The 22809-nt window shown below is 45.7% G+C and overlaps 1 protein-coding gene across 1 annotated transcript in view; it reads left to right on the top strand.

Moving 5' to 3' along the window:
* The window catches only part of LOC132394709 (carnitine O-acetyltransferase-like), a 56302-nt gene that overhangs the window by 22680 nt on the left and 10813 nt on the right, over window positions 1-22809 (top strand). Inside the window, exons 8-12 of the mRNA XM_059971092.1 lie at window positions 2738-2916; window positions 5271-5371; window positions 10313-10432; window positions 14093-14215; window positions 20448-20583. Coding sequence (XP_059827075.1) covers window positions 2738-2916; window positions 5271-5371; window positions 10313-10432; window positions 14093-14215; window positions 20448-20583 — 659 coding nt within the window. The remainder of the gene's footprint in view (window positions 1-2737; window positions 2917-5270; window positions 5372-10312; window positions 10433-14092; window positions 14216-20447; window positions 20584-22809) is intronic.

Raw genomic sequence — 22809 nt, 5'->3', positions numbered from 1 at the left:
GTTTCCTTTCATTGCCAACTGTCGATGGGACATCCACCGTCTCAACTTCACCACTCCTCTCTCCAATTCCAACCTCATTCCTTCCAAATGCTCTGCTCTCTACTCCCTCCACACTAATCCGAACCTCACCATCATACTCCCAGATAAGAGGGGTGTGTATTAGTCTGGCAGTCTGGCCTCTACCTTACTGAGGACCAGCGCTAACTCTTAGACACCTCCTCTTACTTACCCCTTGAGCAGGACGCTGTGGAGGAGCACCAGGCCACTGTCTCTCACAATCTTATTAACTATGGGGATCTTCTATCCTCTGCCTCCAACCTCATAGTTCATGCACCCCGCACCTCCCGTTTCTAGCTCCTACCCAAGATCCACAAACCTGCCTGTCCAGGTAGATGCATTGTTTCAGCTTGTTCCTGCCCCATTGAACTCATATCGACACACCTCGACTTTGTTTTATCCCTCCTGGTCCAGTCCCTTCTTCCCTTCGTCTGTGACACTTCACATGCTCTTGATCTTTTCAACGATACAAGTTCCCTGGCCCCAATAACCTCATTTTCACTATGTCCCTGTACACGTCCATCCCCCATTAGGAAGGCCTCAAAGCTCTCCATTTCATTCTGGACACCAAAACCACCCAGTTCTCCACCACCGCTCTCCTTCGTCTGGCGGAATTGGTCCTCACTCCCAATAATTTCTCCTTTGGCTCCTCCCAGCCTTCAAGCAAAAAGTATAGCGAGGGTCCCAGCTATGCTTGCCTTCTTGTTGGCGAGGTGGAACATGAGCCTACACCGGTATTACCCCCCAACGACTTCATTGGTGCTGCTTCCTGCACCCATGCAGAGCTCATCGGCTTCATCAACTTTGCCTCCAGCTTCCACCCTGCCCTCAAATTTATCTGGTCTATTTCTGACACCTCCCTCCACTTCCTCGATCTCACTGTCTCTGTCTCTGGAGACAGCTTATCTGCTGATGTCTATCGTAAACCTCTTCCCACCCTACTACTTGCAATTTGGTGAATAGGTGACTGGTAGGGTGGGTGCCAGCCTCTGCATCTAGCACATAATTCTCTGTAACTTCTGCCATCTCTAATAGGATCCCACCACAAAGCTCACCTTTCCTTCCCCCCCCCCCCACCCCCCACTTTCCGCTTTCCACAGGGATTGCTCCCCTTGTCCATTTGTCGCTCTCCACTGATCTCCCTGCTGACACTTATCCTTGCAAGCGGAACAAGTGCTTCACCTGCCCCTACACCTCCTCTCTCACTACCATTCAGGGCCCCAAACGGTCCCTCCAGGAAAAAATCTTATATTCTGTCTGGGTAGCCACCAACCTGATGGCATGAACATCAATTTTTCAAACTTCTGGTAATCCCTCCCCACCCCCTTCATCATTCCCCATTCCCATTTCCCTCTCACATTATCTCCTTTCCCCCGGTGCCCCTCCTGCTTTCCTTTCTTCCATGGCCTTCTGTTCTCTCCTATTGGACTCCCCCTTCATCATCCCTGTATCTCTTTCACCAGTCAACTTCCCGGCTCTTTACTTCACCCCCCCCACCCCTGATTTCACCTATCACCTTGTGTTTCTTCCTCCCCTTCCCCCACCTAACTCTGACACCTCATCCTTTTTTTCTCCAGTCCCGATGAAGGATTTCGATCGGAAAACGTTGACTGTACTCTTTTCCATAGTCGCTGCTGAGTTTCTAGCGTGGGTTAGCTGTATCAGTGTTTAGTTTCCCTTCGTCTCCTCCTGCTCCAGGTGCAGGTTGAGCCGACTGGTCCACTGGGCGGAGAAGATCATTGGCTGTCAGCTACTGACGTTAAAAGACCTGTTCATTGCCAGAGTGAAAAAAAGAGCTAAAAATATTTCTGCTGTCTCACCCACCCTATCAGTCACCAAAGCGGCAGTAGGGAGATGGTGCAAGTCCATCACCTCCGAAACTCTCCAGCTTCTCAACAAAGCTCACTGAGGTGTAACACCCTAACTGTCCCTGCACCACATCCGTTAGTTAAATGGCCTGTCCTGCTCTCCTTGTTCTGTTGAAGTAAAATCCAAATCAGCAACACTTTGTTGCCAGTAGCTGAAATGAACCGGAATTGACTATGGCATAAAACACAGGAGAATACCCAATAGCAACCAACAGTTGACAAGACAGCAGTGCAAACAGCCATGAGCAGTCAATGTTAGTGGAAACGTCAATAATCAAATGAATGTGAATAATTATCAATATAAAAAAAGCATGACTAAAAATTTGGGAGCCCCTGATTTACGAGGTAAAGCTCCGTAACAGCCCCTTCTGGACCAGCGAGCCTTTGCTACCCAATTACACCCATGTGACCTACTAAGCTGAACATCTTGGAATATGGGAGGAAACCTGAGCACCCAGAGGAAACTCACACTGTCACTGGTAGAACATACAAACTCCTTACAGAAAGTGATGGTACTGCATTAGTGTTCCCCTAACCACTACGCTACTGGGCCCCCCAGTGTGTCAGAAATCTGTAGCACTTATGCCTGGAAGACAGCACGTCAAGGGTTCCCAGACTTTTTGATGCCTGGGACCAATTCCATTAAGCAAGGGGTCTGCAGACTCCGGGTTGGGAACCCCTGCTGTAGATGGTGGGAATGAGTTGTGACGACCAAGGTAGTCAGATTTTCGATGGTGTTAAGCAGCGGGTCACGGTGAGTGAGTGAGGGTGTGTGAGGTACGAGCAGGTGCAGCATTTGCTGTCTCCCTCAGACAAGCTGAACAGGGAGTCGGTCCGGGCCATTCAGCAGAGCATCTTCACCGTGTGCCTGGACTCGCCGGTCCTGAAGATCTCGGAGGAGAAGTACACGAGTCGGATGGCGGCACAGATGCTACACGGAGGAGGAAGCTACTCCAACAGTGGCAACCGTTGGTTCGACAAAACTCTGCAGGTACGAGACAAAATGGTACGCTGATTACGTAGTTACAGCACAGAAATGCCTTTTGACCCATCAAGTCCATGCCAGACTGTTACTCTGCCTCGCTCCATCGACCCCCCCCCCGCCCCCCCCGGACCATAGCTCTCCATGCCCCTCTCGTCCATATACTTATCCAAACTGCTCTTAAATTGAGTCTGCATCCATCACTTCCGCTGGCAGCTCGTTCCACATGCGCCACCTTCCATTTTTGTGCCGTCAGGCTGGAACTACTGACTTGGAATATGATTTGCCGAACCTCCATTCTGTGATCAGCCTCATCTCGGCTGTGGAGGTGGGGGTGTAGACAGACAATTTGGTGTAACCCACACAAATTGCTGGAGGAACTCAGCAGGCCAGGCAGCATGTTGCTGTGGGAGTGGGAAGTAGAAATAAAATGGCCGGCCACCAGGAGTCCTGGCTGGTGTCACAGTTAAAACTGCTGGTGCTGAAGTTAAAATGGCTAACCACTGGGAGATCCCGGCTGGTGCCACAGTTAAAATGGCCAGCCACCAGGAGATCCTGGCTGGTGCCACAGTTAAAACTGCTGATGCTGAAGTTAAGATGGCCGGCCACTGGGAGATCCTGGCTGGTGCCACAGTTAAAATGGCTGACCACTGGGAGATCTCGACTGGTACCACAGTTAAAATGGCTGACCACTGGAACATCCCGACTGGTACCACAGTTAAAATGGCTGACCACTGGGAGATCCTGGCTGGGTCCACAGTTAAAATGGCTGACCACTGGGAGATCTCGACTAGTACCACTGTTAAAATGGCTGACCACTGGGAGATCTCGACTGGTACCACTGTTAAAATGGCTGACCACTGGAACATCCCGACTGGTACCACAGTTAAAATGGCTGACCACTGGGGCATCCCGACTGGTACCACTGTTAAAATGGCTGACCACTGGGAGATCCTGGCTGGGTCCACAGTTAAAATGGCTGACCACTGGGACATCCCGACTGGTACCACTGTTAAAATGGCTGACCACTGGGAGATCCCGACTGGTACCACTGTTAAAATGGCTGACCACTGGGAGATCTCGACTGGTACCACTGTTAAAATGGCTGACCACTGGAACATCCCGACTGGTACCACAGTTAAAATGGCTGACCACTGGGAGATCTCGACTGGTACCACTGTTAAAATGGCTGACCACTGGAACATCCCGACTGGTACCACAGTTAAAATGGCTGACCACTGGGAGATCCTGGCTGGGTCCACAGTTAAAATGGCTGACCACTGGGAGATCTCGACTAGTACCACTGTTAAAATGGCTGACCACTGGGAGATCTCGACTGGTACCACTGTTAAAATGGCTGACCACTGGAACATCCCGACTGGTACCACAGTTAAAATGGCTGACCACTGGGGCATCCCGACTGGTACCACTGTTAAAATGGCTGACCACTGGGAGATCCTGGCTGGGTCCACAGTTAAAATGGCTGACCACTGGGACATCCCGACTGGTACCACTGTTAAAATGGCTGACCACTGGGAGATCCCGACTGGTACCACTGTTAAAATGGCTGACCACTGGGAGATCCCGACTGGTACCACTGTTAAAATGGCTGACCACTGGAACATCCCGACTGGTACCACAGTTAAAATGGCTGACCACTGGGAGATCTCGACTGGTACCACTGTTAAAATGGCTGACCACTGGGAGTTCCCGACTGGTACCACTGTTAAAATGGCTGACCACTGGGAGATCTCGACTGGTACCACTGTTAAAATGGCTGACCACTGGGAGATCCTGACTGGTACCACAGTTAAAATGGCTGACCACTGGGAGATCTCGACTGGTACCACAGTTAAAATGGCTGACCACTGGGACATCCCGACTGGTACCGCTGTTAAAATGGCTGACCACTGGGAGATCCCGACTGGTACCGCTGTTAAAATGGCTGACCACTGGGAGATCCCGACTGGTACCACAGTTAAAATGGCTGACCACTGGGACATCCCGACTGGTACCACTGTTAAAATGGCTGACCACTGGGAGATCCCGACTAGTACCACTGTTAAAATGGCTGACCACTGGGACATCCCTACTGGTACCACTGTTAAAATGGCTGACCACTGGGAGATCCCGACTGGTACCACAGTTAAAATGGCTGACCACGGGACACCATGGCTGGTACCACTGTTAAAATGACTGGCCACCAGGAGATCCCTGTTGATACCACAGGTAAAAAGGCCGGCCACTGGGAGATCCCAGCTGGTCCATTGTTAAAATGGCTGGCCTGCAGCTCTCCACACTAAACATTAGTTAATTATTGCTCCTGTAAACGATGGATCGAAGGGTTGTGGTATGTGTTACAGTTCATTGTGGGCGAGGATGGATCCTGTGGTGTAATCTACGAACAATCATCTGCAGAGGGCCCACCCATTGCTACGATACTGGACCACGTTCTGGATTATTGGTAAGGACGTAGAAGAGAGCAAGTTCCTCTGTTTTAGTAGCTATTGATATGGTGTGTTGGGTAGCAGTTAGCATAACTCTTCACAGTGTCGGCTGTAAGATTAAGATTGATTCCGCCTGTCTGTAAGGATTTTATACATTCTCTGTGACTGCGTAGGTGTCCTCTGGGTGCGCCACATTCCAAACTCGTGTGGTTAGGGTTAGTGGATTGTGGGCAGGCTACGTTGTTGCTGGGAGCATGGCAACACTTGCGGGCTGCCCCCAGCTCATTGGCTGTTGAAGCAAAACAACACATTTCACGGTATGCTTTGACGTATGTGCTTCTGGTGTCAAAATGGTTGTGTTGCTGCGTCTAGTGTGGTAGTGTAGTGGGTAGTGCTTGTCGCTCTCACTTCCAGCTTCCACCGCTGGCTAGCAGTTTCATAAAAAGGAGAGCTAAGTTTGTAAGTCTGTCCCTGCCTCTCCAACAGCAAGCCTCATGTTGTGTCTCCTCACTGATGACACCCAGAAATTGAACTCCTTTCGGACTCGGGCTGAACTACAGAGGACGGGGAGGAGGTCTGGCCTCTGCACACGTAGCACGCAGGCCCACCTGGTGCTCGTGAACCAGAACCCCAGCGTTGGGTAAATAGCCCCACTGCCTTGTGGGCAGCCTTGGGAGAGATGAAGGCTGTGGGAGTAAAGGCAGACAGCAAATCCAGAGTGGAGCCCCTAATACGGCTGGACGTCATTGAACGTCCTCTTGGCAGCTCCTGCAGCCAAGCTGGTGCCAAACGTTGGACTACACCTGTGAGGCTGAGATGGGGATGTTGATGACTGGACATCTCAGGATCTCCATACCCCCACCCAGGCTTGTGATGATGATCATCATCACCCATTATCCTTCAAGACAGATGGATGCCAACCACCGTCACATGTTTCCACTGTCAGGCAGATAAGACAATTCTGGTTAGACTGTCGCCCTCCTCGATCTATTACCCTCTGACTGATTCAAGCCAAGTTGCCAACGCGAATCAGTTTGCAGCAGCCACTCCGGAGCTGATATCTGTTATTTGTTAAGCGGGGTGCCGTGTGCAATCATAATCGGATGAAAAACGGACGTGGGAGCACAGGGGAACATCTGGAAATCTCCAGGAAGGCCATCTTCGTTGCTGCTGCTGCTGTGAGGTCTGGGTCTCTGCGGAGAAGAACAGGCCCCCAGTCCTCAGGGTCACGTTGCCGATGGCCATTGGCGGGGGCATCTTAATATGCTCGGCAGAGGATGGTGCTCAAAGAAGCTGTGCCGGAGGGGATGGTCAGAGGCTCGGAGGTTCGACAGACTTGGAGTCTGCTGCAGTTGGGGTGCTTTCACTGTGTGCTGTGTCTGCGAGGCTGGGTTCGACGGAGCTGTGGAAATTCATAGCGGGGATACTCCTTTCTGCTGCCTGGTGGGATGACGAGTCTATCGGGTCCCTGAGGACTTGTGGAAACTGTGTGGCGGTTTCTTTCGAACATAATCTTTTAACATCTTTGGACTATTTTTACTATGCCCATGGTCTGTTTTTTATCAATTATGCTATTGTTTGCACTGTTATAACTATGTGGTTTTGTGCAGGTCTTGTAGCTTTAGTTTTTGGTCTTGTTTGTCTGGTGGGTTTGGAGCTCCTTTCCAGGGAACGCGCTAAGATGGTAGCGTGAAATTAATACGCAGCAGTCTGTCTGGACTCTGGATTGGGGATTGCCAAACATTATGTGGGTTTTCTGGTGTAGTCTGTTTTGTTATGTGCTTTTGTGATATCATTCTGGAGGAATGTTGTCTCATTTTTTAACTGCATTGCATTTGTGGTTTCTAAATGACAATAAACTGAAACTGAACTAAACTGAAACACTTCAAACCACTTTTTATGATGCTGTTTAAATTCCAAATGCACGCTGGTGTTTCTGTATGTATGTATGCACACTTCATTCTATATCTGTACTTTAACCTCAAACTGTAATTATTCATAATTGTTAAATGTTCTTTATTAGATTTCTTCCCCATTCTGAAGTTTGGTCTGAACAACAACTGAACCTCATGACCATGTCTGCATGCTTTTATGCATCGAGCAGCTGCATCATTGGTTGATTAGATATTTGCATTAACAAGCAGGTGTATCTAATAAAGTGGCCACTGAGCGTACATGAAGAAAAAAAATTGATTGTGACCCCACCATTGGGCGCTTCCACACGGCGTGCTGTTCAGGAAAGCAGCATCCATCATCAGGGACACCCACCACCCAGGACAGGCTATCTTCTCACCGCTGCCATCAGTGAGCAGGTTCAGAAGCCACTTGTCCTACACCACCAGGCTGTGGAACAGTTATTACCCCTCAACCATCAGGCTCCTGAAAATGGGGATAACTTCACTCAACATAGCTTGCCCCATCATTGAAATGTTCCCTCAACCAATGAGCTCACTTTCAAGGACTGTTTATCTAATGTTCTCATTATTTATTGCTTATATATTTATTATCATTTCTTCCTTTTTGAACTTGCATGGTTTGTTGTCTTTTAAACAGTTGTTGTGGTCTTTCATTGATTCTATTACGGTCTGTGGATCTATTAAGTATGCCCACAAGAAAAGGAATCTCAGAGTTGTTTATGGTGAGATATATATATATACTTCAATAATAAATTTGCTTTGAACTTTTTGTGTGTACTCTCTGAGCTTGCGAGATGGAAAATTTCAGAGTGTGATCCCAATGCAGACAACTGGAGTTTGGGATTGCTTCTGTCAGAGAATGTGCACAACTTGCATTCATTTACTCCAGGGCTTTACTTGTACCAACCCGTTCACTTAGACCAGAAGGATCAGCTTGCCTTCTCTTATCGCATGCATCATGGTTCAATGCTTCCCCTCTCTCAGGATCTTTTCTTTCTTTGCGACTGGGCATTCTGTAGGAATTTCTGTCGATAATGGTCAGAAAGTGTGGTTTCCCCTGCGTGTTCCACACAGTGAAAGTGGAATCGAGTCTGCAGACCACAGAATTGATTGTATCTGTGGTAACTTGACAATTTTATGGCCAAAAGATCATCTTTATCTGGGACGGCAAATGATATTTACAATACAGAGGCCTTTAGGTTCCTCATTCGGCATAGGTGGTGGAACTGTATACAATGCATACAGGAGTAAAAAGAGTGGAAGTAAAAACCCCGCCAACCCCAGAACCTGCCTCTTGTTACCAACAGCTTCCTGATTAGTATTAACTTACTTTTAATAATACTCACATTAAACCACATTGATTAAAGATTAACTTTTACTTGTCTCATATATGCCGAAGCATGGTGAAATGCACCGTTTGTGTCAATCACCAACACAGTCCAACATCTTGCTGGGGGAAGCTACAAGGGTAGGCCCACAGCTCACTAACCCTAATCAGTACATCTTTGTAGCGTGGGAGGAAAGCAGAGCGCCCGTGCAGTCATGGGGAGAATGTCCTTACCGTCTCTGATCGGAGATCGCTGGCGTTGTGATGCCAATGCGCTAACATTCACACTACCTTGCTGACGTGAATACTTAAATATAACACTCGGTAATAAGCATGAATCTAGATGGACGTAGAAGCTGAACGTGTGTATATTTGTATTTGATAAATATTTGTAATTCAGATTGTTCCAGTATGAAAGGCGCAGGGGAAACCGATTCTTTTTTTTCTGATCAGTCTCAATACTGCTCACGCATTGGGATGTTGTACTTTAAGTTCCTGGACTATGTTCCAATGTAAATGATGCTCCGCCTGTAAGAATTGGTTGGGCCAGTGCCAGTTGCATGGCAGTTTACTGAATCTGCTGTAAGAGGCATAGGAGCGGAATTGGATCAATCGGCCCATCGAGTCTGCTCTGCCATTGGATCGTTGCCCATTTATTACCCCTCTCAACACCATTCTCCTGCCTTCCCCCCATCACCTTTGATGACCTTACCAATCAAGAACCTATCAACCTCTGCTTTAAATTCAAACGAGAGGACATGATTTTGAGAGTTGGGGGGCAGAAGTTTAAGGGAAACACGAGGGGGTATTTCTTTACTCAGAGAGTGATAGCTGTGTGGAATGAGCTTCCTGTAGAAGTAGTAGAGGCCAGTTCAGTTGTGTCATTTAAGGTAAAATTGGATAGGTATATGGACAGGAAAGGAGTGGAGGGTTATGGGCTGAGTGCGGGTAGGTGGGACTAGGTGAGATTAAGAGTTCAGCACGGACTAGGAGGGCCGAGTTGGCCTGTTTCCGTGCTGTGATTGTTATATGGTTAAATAACTGGGCTCCATACCATCTGTGCCAATGAATTCCACTGAGCCACCACACACTGGCTAAAGAAATTCCTCCTCATTATTTGTTCTGAAGGGGCATCCTGTTCTGAGCTGTGCTGTCTGGTCCTTGAGTATCGGAAACATCCTCTCCATATCCAGTCTAACCAATCCTTTCAGTAGGAAGGAGATGCCCACACATACCCTCGGATGGACTGATTTAACCTCAATAGGATGATAAATAATCGTTTGTATTTTTTGTTCCCTTTGCATAATAAATACTTTGTTGGTGGTCTTTCCATGAACTTGATTGTTCCTGGCAAATTTTTCTTCAGAAGTGGTTTGCCACTGTCTTCTGGGCAGCGTCTTTACAAGACACCTGGCACCGGTGGTGGCATAACCAGAACTTGTGATATGCACCATCTGCTCAGACAAACCATCCACCACTCGATCCCATGGCTACACGAGGCCCTGATCAGGGGTGGGGGGGGAGGGCTCACCACGTACTAGATCTTGCCCGAAGGTGACCTGCAGGCCAGCGGAGGGAAGGAGCGCCTCACACCTGGTAGAGACTTATCTCCACCTCTATACAACTCTTTTTTAAAAAAAAAGTCACACTGTATGCATTTTTTAAAATTAGTATTGTTGATTCAAAATCTTAACCACGTACTTTTCCTTGTACAGTAAAAATCCAGATACAGTTCGAGCTCCAATGATTCCTCTGCCATTGCCAAAGAAACTTTACTTCTATATCACTCCGGAGATAAAGCGAGACATTGAGCATGCCAAACAGAACCTGGACATGTGAGTAGCACAGTCATTACCTGTGTGTAGCTTTTAAACTGAATGCAGAGGGACTGATATTCCCCCCCCCCCACTTCTTTTCACCTGTCTATCACAGCCCCCTGATGTCCCTCCTCCTTCCCTTTCTCCCATGGTCTACTCTCTTATCAAATTCCTTCTTCTCCAGCCCTTTGCCTTTTCCACCTATCACCTCTTAGCTTCTTATTTCACCTGCCTGGCTTCACCAGTCACATTCTAGCTGGACCTCCATCCTCTCTCCCCACCATTTTTTCTCTGCCATCTTCTCCCTTCCTTTCCAGTCCTGATGAAGAGTCGCAGCCTGAAACATCAACTGCATAATTCCCCTCCATATATGCTGCCTGAGCTGCTGAGTTTGTCCAACACCTTCTGGATGTTCCAGCATGTGCAGAATCTCTTGTGTTAAAGAAAGGCCAGATGCTTAACATCATCTTTGCATCATACCTTCTCTCAAATTTGAATAGATTTAATTTCTGTATGGTGAACCTGCGTCCCGAAAGATTTTCTCTCCTGTGTCTGTCCACGTTATCAATTCTAAATTGCTTGAAGTTTCTGCAATGAAATTATCTTGAACCACTTGAACACTAATTCAATTCAGTACAGTGGATTGGGCCATCGGTTAATTGGAATGGCTGCTTATTTGGGACAACCCTTTAAAAAATACAAAAGCTAATTGATAAAATAATCAGGATTCCATTCATTTATTCAGGACACTCTGCCACTTAACTGGGAGAGGGAACTGTTGTTGAACAGTTTCTAACTAGTGTCAGTCATATCCACTTTGTGGCCGTTTGACAAAGTGCTTAGAACGAATGGTTTTTACATACCATCACCTGCATGTTCATGTTCACAAAGCAGTGATTTGTGTCACTGAGAGTTGGCAGGTATTGAAAAGTAAGACAATTTAGAACTGCTTTGCTCACTGCGGTTTGAAGCATTCAGGCTTGGAGATGCCAGAAATGACCGGGAGTGAAAATGAAACGATGTGACTTCTTCAGAAAGTTGGGAACTATGAAGAATTTGAAGGTGTTGACAATCATCTTGAATGTTACAATGAAGTTTGTCAAGTCTACTATCTGCATTAAGTGTCTGCGCTGGATTTTGTTCATAAACATTGCATCAAAAGAACATGTTAGCACACATTGAATGAATTCCTTTGTTGATAACTATTAGGGACCGATGCACAGGTTATAGTCCTGTTGTAGTATTGGTAGTGTTATAATTAGTTTTGTATTTCATTTAAATACATAATGTAATTACTCAGTTAAATGGTAGCTTAACTTTTTTTAAATCCCTTTTTAACTATTTGCATGAAACTTTGGCTAATTGGGGCAGCTGCTAAATTGGGCCAAAATGTACTGGCCCAATGTGTCCCAAATTACTGGAACCCACTGTATGAGTTTTTGTAACTCCACTGTATGAGTTTTTGTAACTCCACCATGGATGCTCCTAAGCCCGGCTGTGAAAGGCAGAGGGTCGGACATGGGGCTAGCAACCCCGCCCTATAAAATCCCAGAGCTACAGAGGCTCCAAAGTCCTCATCCCTGGGAGGGGAACTAGCTTCAAAGATGGGCAACACCTCAGGAAAACTTGAAAGACTGGCCTAGGACAGAGGGCCCCAGTGAGCTGCTGTCACTGGCCTTTGCCCCAGGAGGGGTGAAAGAAGAAGAAGAACCTGTTTTTGTATTTTACCTCAGAGGGTGCTGGATAATGAATCTACTGTCTTGTCCAGTCATCAATAGAGAAAATAATTTTCCAGATAATTTTATATTAATGAAGGTGATTGGATAAAGGAAATGCCGTGTGTGCTGTTCCAATGTCATTAGTCGAGCAGATATGAAGGCCCTTCAGCCCACAATGTTGTGCTAACCTTTTAACCTATTCTGAGATTAACCTATCTCTTCCCTTCCACATAGCCCTCCATATTTATTTGTTCCATGTACATTAGGGACACTTAAGAGTCTCTTAAACACCCCTAATGTATCTGCCTCTACCACCACGCCAACTGTGTTCTACACACTCACCACTTTCTGTGTGAAACGACCTACTTCTGACTTGCTTTCTTTCAGACACCTTAAAATGATGTCCCCTCATGTTAGCCATTGCTACCCTGGGAAAAAGTCTCTTTCATTTTGTATACCGCTATCAATTCACCTCTCATCCTCTTTTACTCCAAAGAGAAAAGCCCTAGATTGCTCTGCCTACCCTTAGGAGACATGCTGTTTAATCCGGGCAGCATCCTGTTAAATCTCCTCTACACTGTCTCTAAATCTTCCACGTCGTTCCTATAATGAGGCGATGTTTCTACCAGATCGGTCATGGAGCTTGCTTAACTTTCTATTATGCAAATTTACAAAACAAGTACAGTAAAAAAAAACAAGTACAGTTTGCATATCTTTGTGTTTACCTTAAGTGAGGCGTGCACGTATCACGCGGTAGAGTCATGGCGTTTACAGTTAACATATTTTTACATATAAGCCATAAGGAATTATTTAAATAAACATGAATGTTTAATCAAACAATACATTTACAATATCACTCAAATACTACTGACATATTAAATATACAGTTCTTCACTTTTTCTGTAATCTCCTTCCAGTTTCTTCACACGCCCCCCCCCCCCCCCCCATTCTTCTCACTCTTTCCCTGATCTCCTGCCATCAGATACAAGGTGTCACAGCATAAGAACCATAGCTGTCAGGCAGGGAAAGAGCTGACTCTCCCGGACTGTTAGACTTCTCAGCAGCCTACTGACAGCCAGCACGTGCCCCAACTCTCCAACTCACAGACACACTCTCACTCTGTGCTGACCACTTTTCATCTTGTATTGCTGCTGTTTCACATATTTACACAGTGGCTTATTTTGCTGTAATAGTGCCAGTGACATAATGTTTACTTAAGCTGAGGCGTAGGCCAGCGACAGCAGTGTGCCAGGGTTCTCAGTCCTGGGCCAGTCTTTCAAGCTGTCCGTAGGTGTAGCCCATTTTTGAAGAACCTTCCTCTCCCAGGAATGAGGTTTTCGGAGGTTTTGTTGCCGTTTCGGTAGCTCTGGGATTTTACAGGATGAGGTTGCGAGCTCCATACCCAACCCTCCTTTCACAGCCGGGCTTGGGACTGTCTGTGGCTGAGTTGCATAAACCTGCTCCTCGCACTTAATATCAACCTCTCAATCTTCAGGCTGTGCGCTCAGGGTCTTGTGCTAATATTATTTTGTGACTGATTGTGCCGAATTGTAGCTTCATGTGCTGTGTGTGACTGTGTTTTGTCTCTCGGCCCCAGGGGAGCGATATTTTACATACAATAAACTTGAACTTCACTTGATTCCATTATCCCAAATGTAATTGCTTCAAAACTTCTGCCTGACTTTTCATTCTGTCTGATGGCCCAGTCCTACACTTGGATCTTCCCTTCCCTTTGCCTTCTCCCCCCCCCTTGTTAAATTTGTTTCTTAAACCCCACCATTTTGCCCAGCTTTTGAAACACAATTACATGGTTTTGTTTGATAACACTGTGAAATCCCTTGGACGAGACACTGGCTAGAGATGGCTCATTAATACCAATTCTTCTTCTTTAGGGTACCCTTTCATTTAAAGTTAATTTATTTCTGAAATTCACAGAGCTGAAATAGTCCCTTTGTTCTAGTTTAGTCAACGACTTGGACATCAGCTGCTTCACCTACAGAAACTTAGGCAAAGACTTTCCCAAGAAACACGGCATAAGTCCTGACTCGTTTGTTCAGATGGCACTGCAGTTGGCATACTATAGGTATGTATTCTCGCCATAATTAACTCTTCAAATCCAGTGTGAGTTTATCAGTTAAGCTGGTTTCAAAATCCAAAGTACATTTGTTATCAAAGCACACGTGCTGTCCGGGCTTCCCCCACTATCCGAAGGTAGAGCATTCCTATGAAACCGTTCGTAAGCCAAAATGTCGTAAAGCAAAGAAGCAATTAGCATTAATTTATATGGGAAAAATTTTTGAGCGTTCCCAGACCCAAAAAATAACCTACCAAATCAAACAAAATAACACATAAAACCTAAAATAACACGAACATATAGTAAAAACAGGAATGATATGACAAGTATACAGCCTATATAAAGTAGAAATATTGTATTTACGGTGTAGTTTCACTTAGCAAAATCGGGAAGTCAGCCAGTCAAAATCAATTTGGAGAAAAAAACTCAGCACGTACACGCACGCACACACAACTGCCTGCACAAGGCTTCGCGGTCATGGTAGTATTTTCGGGGGTAAACACACGTATAAAGCGGGCATCTTTTTTTTGTAAAAGTGAAAATCCTGTTTGGTTAGTGAAAACAGGTACTAATGTAGGTCTTTCGTAACAGCAAGCTGTCGTAAAGCGAACGTTCGAAAAACGGGGGCGGGGGGGGTCCCTGCCTGTATACAACCTTGAGATTTGCCTCCTTACAGGCAGCCACACAACAAAAAACCCAATAGAACCAATTTTTTTTTTTTAAAATCTTTCACTCAATGTGCAGGAAAAAAAGCAAATTGTGCAAATAGTAAAAGTAAGCAACTAGCGTTCAGAACTGAAGTGAGCCCACAGACACGAAGCCAGCAGCCGATTCAGCTTCCTGTTTGTTGCAGGCCACAGCATCGGTTCAGTGCAGAGACAAGTAAACGTCACAAAGCAGAGAGAATCGTCCCCTCCCTTACCTCTGCACCCTGACCTTCTCAGTCTGGCGCTTAAATCATCCAAACCTTATCTGGCTTCTACGTTTGCTTGCCACAGTGCTTAGCGTGGCGCTGTTCCAGCTCGGAGCCTTCCCAGGTTCAGAGTTCAATTCTGGCGTCATCTGTAAGGAGTTAGCGCATTCTCCCCCCGTGAAGTGCGTAGATTTCCTCCGGGTGCTCCGGTTTCCGCCCACGTTAACAGTGTACAAGTTACTAGGTTAATTGGTCATTGTAAATTGTCCTGTGATTAGGCTGGGGTGACACAGCTCGGTTACTGGGGGGTGCACTGCATCTCTAAATAAACAATAGACATGAGATGTTGTTGTAACCCTTCACAGTTTAGCTCTTCCTTGCTGTGTTTATATTGTCAATATCTTTGTGCTAATATTTTACATTTTTGTGTATTTGTGTAGCATTTTGACAGAAATTCCTTTGGGGAGGTTTCTGATGGAAGGATGCCAATCAGAAATGTTCGATCTGCTTTTCTCTCCACAGAGGCTGCCTGACCTACTGAGTGTTTCCAGCCTTTCCTGTTTTTATTTTAGATATCCAGTGTCTGCAGCTATTCGCTTTGCATTTCCTTGTCGACTGCTTTCTATTATTTTTTATTGATTGATGAGAGCTTTTAATTTTAAAGGAGTGATTGAATGTTTAAATTGAGGAACATTTGCCTGTATAATTTTGAGCTGCTGTGGTTGGTCTGACTTTATTAGTTAGAATCATAGAAAAATACAGCACAGAAATAGGCCCTTCAGCCCATCTAATTCTTGGCCAAACATTAGATTGCCCACTCCCAATGAACTGCAGCCATACCATAGCCCTCCATCCCCCTACAATCCATGTACCTCTCCAAACGTCTCTTAAACATTGAAATCAAATTTACATTCACCACTTGTGCTGGCTCTCACAACCCTCTGAGTGAAGAAGTTGCCATTCATGTTCCCTTAAACTTTTCAGCTTTCATCCTTAACCCATGGCCTCTGGTTGTATTTCCACCCAACCTCAGTGGAAAAGGTTAGAAATGGAACATGTCTTCCCATAAGTCCATAAGGTAAGTAACAGAATTAGGCCATTTAGCCCTTTGAATCTGCTCTGCCCATCCATCATGGCTGATATATTATCCCTTTCAATCCAGTTCTCCTGCCTTCTTTCCATAACCCCCTGACTAATCAAGAAGCTATCTCTTGATTATCTCTTGGAAACATTCTGTCCACTCTATCTAAGCTTTTAAATGTTTGAAAGCATTTCTCCCTAATCAGGGAGAAAGAGAGATATCTGATTTTCCCAGCAAGTGGGGAGACATAACAAACAACAAATGGAGTCAAGTTAGGAAAAGGGGAAGCACAACGAGATCTAGGTGTTCTTGTACATCAGTCAATGAAAGCAAGCATGCAGGTACAGCAGGCAGTGAAGAAAGCTAATGGCATGCTAGCCTTTCTAACAAGAGGAATTGAGTATAGGAGTAAAGAGGTCCTTCTGCAGCTGTACAGGGCCCTGGTGAGACCCCACCTGGAGTATTGTGTGCAGTTTTGTTCTCCAATTTTGAGGAAGGACATTCTTGCTATTGAGGGAGTACAGCGTAGGTTCACAAGGTTAATTCACGGAATGGCGGGACTGTCATGTTGAAAGATTGGAGCGACTGGGCTTGTATACACTGGAATTTAGAAGGATGAGAGGGGATCTGATTGAGACATACAAGATTATTAAGGGATTGGACATGCTGGAGGCAGGAAACATGTTCCCGCTGATGGGTGAATCCAGAACTAGAGGCTACAGTTTAAGAATAAGGGGTAGGCCATTTAGAACTGAGATGCGGAAAAACTTTTTCACCCAGAGAGTGGTGGATATGTGGAATGCTCTGCCCCAGAAGGCAATGGAGGCCAAGTCTCTGGATGCATTCAAGAGAGAGTTAGATAGAGCTCTTATAGATAGCAGGGTCAAGGGATATGGGGAGAGGGCAGGAACAGGGTACTGATTGTGAATGATCAGCCATGATCACAGTGAATGGCGGTGCTGGCTAGAAGGGCCGAATGGCTTACTCCTTCACCTATTGTCTATTACCTCACTGATTTATGATGTTAAAAGTCTGCCACATCACTTTTTTCGAGTTCTGTCACACAACCAGATATTCCCACTCTCCCAGTTCTTCTGCCGTGACTCCAGCCAAGCTCTTAGGCCGAGCCTTTGGTGTGCCAAACAATGACCAGTTGTGAAACCCTGAGAGCAGGTCCCATTCCCACAAAGAACTGTAGTCAGCGTGTAACTCAAGGTCAGCGTCTTCAAAAGAACCCCGAAAGGGAAAGATAAAGATATTGAAGATGGAAATAGAGCTGTTTCTGAAGATGCAAGCAAAGGAGTCGCCGTTTAGCAGCATCATCACTCCACTCCACCGCCTTTTTATTCCCTCCATAGATGCTAGCTGACCTGCTGAGTTCCTGCAGCACTTTGTGTTATTTACTCAGCAATCTTGATCAGTCAGATTATATAGGGGTTCCTTATACCGACTTTTTTTTCCCCTGAGGCCATTTCGGCATTTTTACCTGCATTTTGGAGAACCACCTTGTGTAACGATGTGAGAGAGGTAAAGGCCTGAGGAAGAAGGAATCTGATAGGAGAGGAGAGTGGACCTTGGGAGAAAGGGAAAGGAAAAGGAGTGGGAGGTGATGGACAGGTGAAGGGAAGAAAAGGGCTGAGAGGGGAGCCACAATGGGGAATGGAAAAAGATAGGGAGGGAAGAAATTACCCGGTTAGATATATCAGCTTGGAGGTTACCTAGATAGAATATTCTAGTGGTCCAGAATACAAAGATGTGATGCTGAGGCTTTATAAGGCACTGTAGAGGCCTTACCTTGAGTATTATGAACAGTTTTGGGCCCCTCATCTTAGAAAAGATGTGCTGGCATTGGAGAGGGTCCAGAGGAGGTTCACAAGGATGATTCCAGGAATGAAAGGGTTATCATACGAGAAATGTTTAATGGCTCTGGGTCTATACTCGCTGGAATTCAGAAGTGTGGGATCTCATTGAAACCTTACAAATGTTGAAAGGCCTAGAGTAGATGTGGAAAGGATGTTTCCCATGGTAGGAGAGTCTAGGACAAGAGGGCACAGCCACAGGATAGAGGGGCGCCCTTTCAAAACAGAGATGTGAAGAAATTTCTTTAGCCAAAGGATGGTGAATTTGTGGAATTTTTTTGCCAAATGAAGCTGTAGAGGCAAGGTCATTGGATGTGTTTAAGGCAGAGATTGACAGGTTCTTGATTGGACACGGGATCAAAGGTTACAGAGAAAAGGCCGGGATCTGGGGTTGAGGAGGAGAAAGAAAAGGATCAGCCGTGATTGAATGGCGGAGCAGACTCGATGGGCCAGATGGCCTAATTCTGCTCCTAATGGTCTATCCAAATGTCTCTTAAATGTTGAAATCAAGTTCACATGCACCACGCGTGCTGGCAGCTTGTTCCACACTCTCTTAACCCTGTGAGTGTTACCCCTCGTGTTACCCTTAAACTTTTCACCTTTCACTCTTAACACATGACCTCTGGTTGTGGTTGCACCCAACCTCCGTGGAAAAGGTTAGAAATTGAACATATCTTCCCATAAGATAAGAAGCAGAATTAGGCCATTTAGCCCTTTGAATCTGCTCTGCATGGTTATTAACCCTCTCAAACCAATTCTCCTGACATCTCTCCATAACCTTTGACCCATTGACTAATCATGAAACTATCAGCCTCCACCTTAAATGTGTCCAATGACTCACCCTCTGGATAATGGTCTTATGGTCTAATATGAAGTCTTGCTCCTCCAACCTGAACTTGGCCTCATTGTGGCAATGAAGAGGGCCATGGACAGACATGGGAATGTGAGATAGAATTGAAATGGGTGGCAACTGAGAGATCCTGTCTTCAGTTATGGATGCAGCGAAGGTGCTTGATGAAGTGGTTCTCCAATCTGCATTGGGCCTCACCAATGCCCTAGATATAATAGATGGCCCGTCAGAATCACAGGGAAAGTGTCTGCAAAATCATTATCATTTGCAGCTTCTCCATCAAGTTTTGTGTTCCTGTAAAACTAGTTATTCAAATTGATTATTAGAACAGGCTGGTTAGTGAATCCGGACAATTGTGCAGGAAAGCAAGAACAGGAGAAGGCCTCATTCTCAAACTTCCTTCTGCCATTCTTAGAAGAATGAGGGGGATCTCATTACAAACAATCGAATATTGAAAGGCACAGATAGAGTGGACCATGGAGAGGATGTTTCCTATAGTGGGGGAGTCTAGGACCAGAGGACACAGATAGAGTGGATGTGGAGAGGATGTTTCCTATAGTGGGGGAGTCTAGGACCAGAGGACATAGATGGCGTGGTTGTGGAGAGGATGTTTCCTATAGTGGGGGTGTCTAGGACCAGAGGACACAGATAGAGTGGATGTGCAGAGGATGTTTCCTATAGTGGGGGAGCCTGGGACCAGAGGACACAGATAGAGTGGATGTGGAGAGGATGTTTCCTATAGTGGGGGAGTCTAGGACCAGAGGACATAGATGGCGTGGATGTGGAGAGGATGTTTCCTATAGTGGGGGAGTCTAGGACCAGAGGACTCAGATAGAGTGGATGTGGAGAGGATGTTTCCTATAGTGGGAGAGTCTAGGGCCAGAGGACACAGATAGAGTGGACCATGGAGAGGATGTTTCCTATAGTGCGGGGAGTCTAGGACCAGAGGGCACAGATAGAGTGGACCATGGAGAGGATGTTTCCTATAGTGGGGGAGTCTAGGACCAGGGGACACAGATAGAGTGGACCATGGAGAGGATGTTTCCTATAGTGGGGGGAGTCTAGAATCAGAAGGCACAGCTTCAGAAGACAAGAGCATCAATTTAGAACAGAAATGAGGAGGAATTTCTTTAGCTAGAAAGAAATTCATTGCCACAGATGGCTGAGCAGGCTAAGTCATTGGATGTATTTAAGGTGGAGTGTGATAGATTCTTGATTAATCAGGGATTCATATGGTTCGGAGGGATAATAAATCAGCTATGATAGAATGACAGAGCAGACAGTTGGTCAAATTGCCTAATTTTGTTCCTACATCTTATGGACTTATTCGTACAATCATTGTGGATCTATGTTGGCTTCAACTCCTCTTCAATACAATTCCCTCCATTCCCTGATGTATGAAAAAATTATTGTCTCTTTAATGCTTCACCTCAACTAGCCTCTGGGCTAGGTAGTTACAGAGGTACACCACCCTCTATGGAAAGGGATTTCTCCAGGCAGCTGTTTTAAATGACCTGACTCTGTGCTGCCACTTTCAGAATGTACAACGAGCTGTGTTCCGTGTGTGAGACTGTTTCTCTGAGAAACTTCCATCTGGGGCGCACTGATGTAGTTCGATCCTCATCTACGGATTCCTTGAAGTTTGTGGAAAGAATGGATGATCCTGGAAAAGAGGTAATTAGTCTGTATCAACACCCAGTGTCACTGACTTTTTCAACAGGAACAGTCCCTTGGACTGACAATGGAACAGCAGAGCTCAGTACAGACCCACAACGACTTGAGTTATAGAGTTAGGACTGTTTTCCCCCTTTGGGCCACGAGAGAACGTGTCCTCATCGTGAGGGCTGCGGATAAGGTGACTGAACAGTGTGTTGTATTTCCTCCATGGCTGGGAAATCAAGAACTGGAGGCAAAGGTTTAAAGTGAGAGGGAATAGCTTTAATAGGAACTTATGCGATCATAAAACAATACTGCTCAGGACAGGCCCTTCGGCCCACAATGTTGTGCCAAACTTTTAACCTAGTCCAAGGTAAATCTAACTCTTCTCTCCTGCATAACCCTCCATTTTTTTTTCTTTCATCCATGGCCCTGTTTCTTAAATGCCCCTAATGTATCTACCACCACCCCTGGCAGCTCCCACTACTCTCTGTGTATAAAAAACAACCTCTGACATCCCCCCACCATACGTTCCACCAAACACATAAAATTATGCTTCTTGTGTCAGCCATTCCTTTGCAATAATTGAAATTTAACAACTGTAAAATATGATGATGATATTAAAAATACCATTTACTTGGATTTTCAGAAGGCCTTTGATAAAGTGCCACAAATGAGGCTGGCTAACAAGATAAAATACTATGGCCTTACAGGAAAGAAAGAAGAATGGCTGACAGACAGGAGGCATCAAATGAGAATAAAGGGGGCCTTTTTCTGGTTGGCTGCCAGTGACTAGTGGTGTTTATGGAAATGAATAAGCAGTTGACGCTTTAGGCCAAGACCCTTCATCAGGGCATTTCCAGCATCTACAGAGTTTCTTTTGTTTGTGATAAGTCACCTGATGTTCATCTTCTTGTGGGCATACTCAGTAAATCCAAGTACCATATTAGGATCAATGAAAGACCTCACCCAACAGAGCAGACCAGCAACCAATGTGCAGAGAACAAGCTGGGCAAATACAAAAGAGAAAAAAAGCATTAAATATCAAGAACATGAGATAGGAGTCCTTGAAAATGAGTTCACAGGTTGAGAAGTGGAAGTTAGTAACAGGAAGGGGTCAATAACTACTGGGTGTTTTTTATAGATCCCCCAATAGTAATAGAGATATCGAGGAGCAGATAGAGAGGCAGATTCTGGAATGATGCAATAATAATAGGGTTGTTGTGAGTTAACTTTTCTAATATTGACTGACATCTCCCTAGAGCAGCGGGTTTAGATGGGGTGGAGTTTGTTAGGTGTGTAGATAAGCCAACTAGAGGAGAAGCTGGACTTGATCTGGCATTGGGAAACGAACCTGGTCAGGAGCCCAATCTCTCAGTGGGAGAGCATTTTGGAGACAGTGATCACAACTCTATCTCCTTTTCTGGGATGCTGGAGAGGGATAGGAGCAGACAATTTGGGAAAACATTTAATTGGGGTAGGGGGAAATATGATACTATTAGGCAGGAACTTAGGAACATTACATTGAGTGCAGATGTTCTCAGGGAAATGTAGCAAATGTTCAGAGAACATTTGCATGGCGTTCTGCATAGGTATGTTCCATTGAGCCAGGGTAAGGATGGTAGGGTGAAAAACCCATGGATGTAGAAAATCTAGTTACAAAGAAAAGAAAAGCTTATGAAAGGTTAAAGGAACTAGGTACTGTTAAGAACACTAGAAAATTACAAGGTGCCAGGAAGGAGCTCAAAAATTAAATTAGGAGAGCTGGAAGGGCCTATGAGAAAGCCTTGGTGGGCAGGATTAAGGAAAACCCCAAGGCATTCTACAAGTATGTGAACAGCAATAGGATGAGCCATTTGAGAACAGGACCAATCAGGAACAATAGTGGAAACGTGTGCATGGAGTTGGAGGAGCTAGCAGAGGTAATTAATGGAGTCCTGACGAAGGGTCTCGGCCCGAAACGTCGACAGTGCCTCTCCCTATAGATGCTGCCTTGCCTGCTGTGTTCCACCAGCATTTTGTGTGTGGTACTTAATGAATACTTTGCTTCAGTGTTCACCACTGAAAAGGACCTCAGCAATTTTGGGGATGACTTACAGTGGACTGAATCACTAGAGTGTATAGACATTAAGAAAGAGGATATGCTGGAGCGTTTGAAAGGTATTAAGCTAGATAAGTCGCCAGGACTGGATGGGATGTAGCCCGGGCTATGATGGGAAGCAAGGGAGGAAATAGCTGGGCCTT

The sequence above is a fragment of the Hypanus sabinus genome, chromosome 5, assembly GCF_030144855.1.
Source record: "Hypanus sabinus isolate sHypSab1 chromosome 5, sHypSab1.hap1, whole genome shotgun sequence".
Taxonomy (NCBI): Eukaryota; Metazoa; Chordata; class Chondrichthyes; order Myliobatiformes; family Dasyatidae; genus Hypanus; species Hypanus sabinus.
Note: the sequence above shows the minus strand (reverse complement) of the source record. Positions and strands in the feature narration are given on the sequence as shown.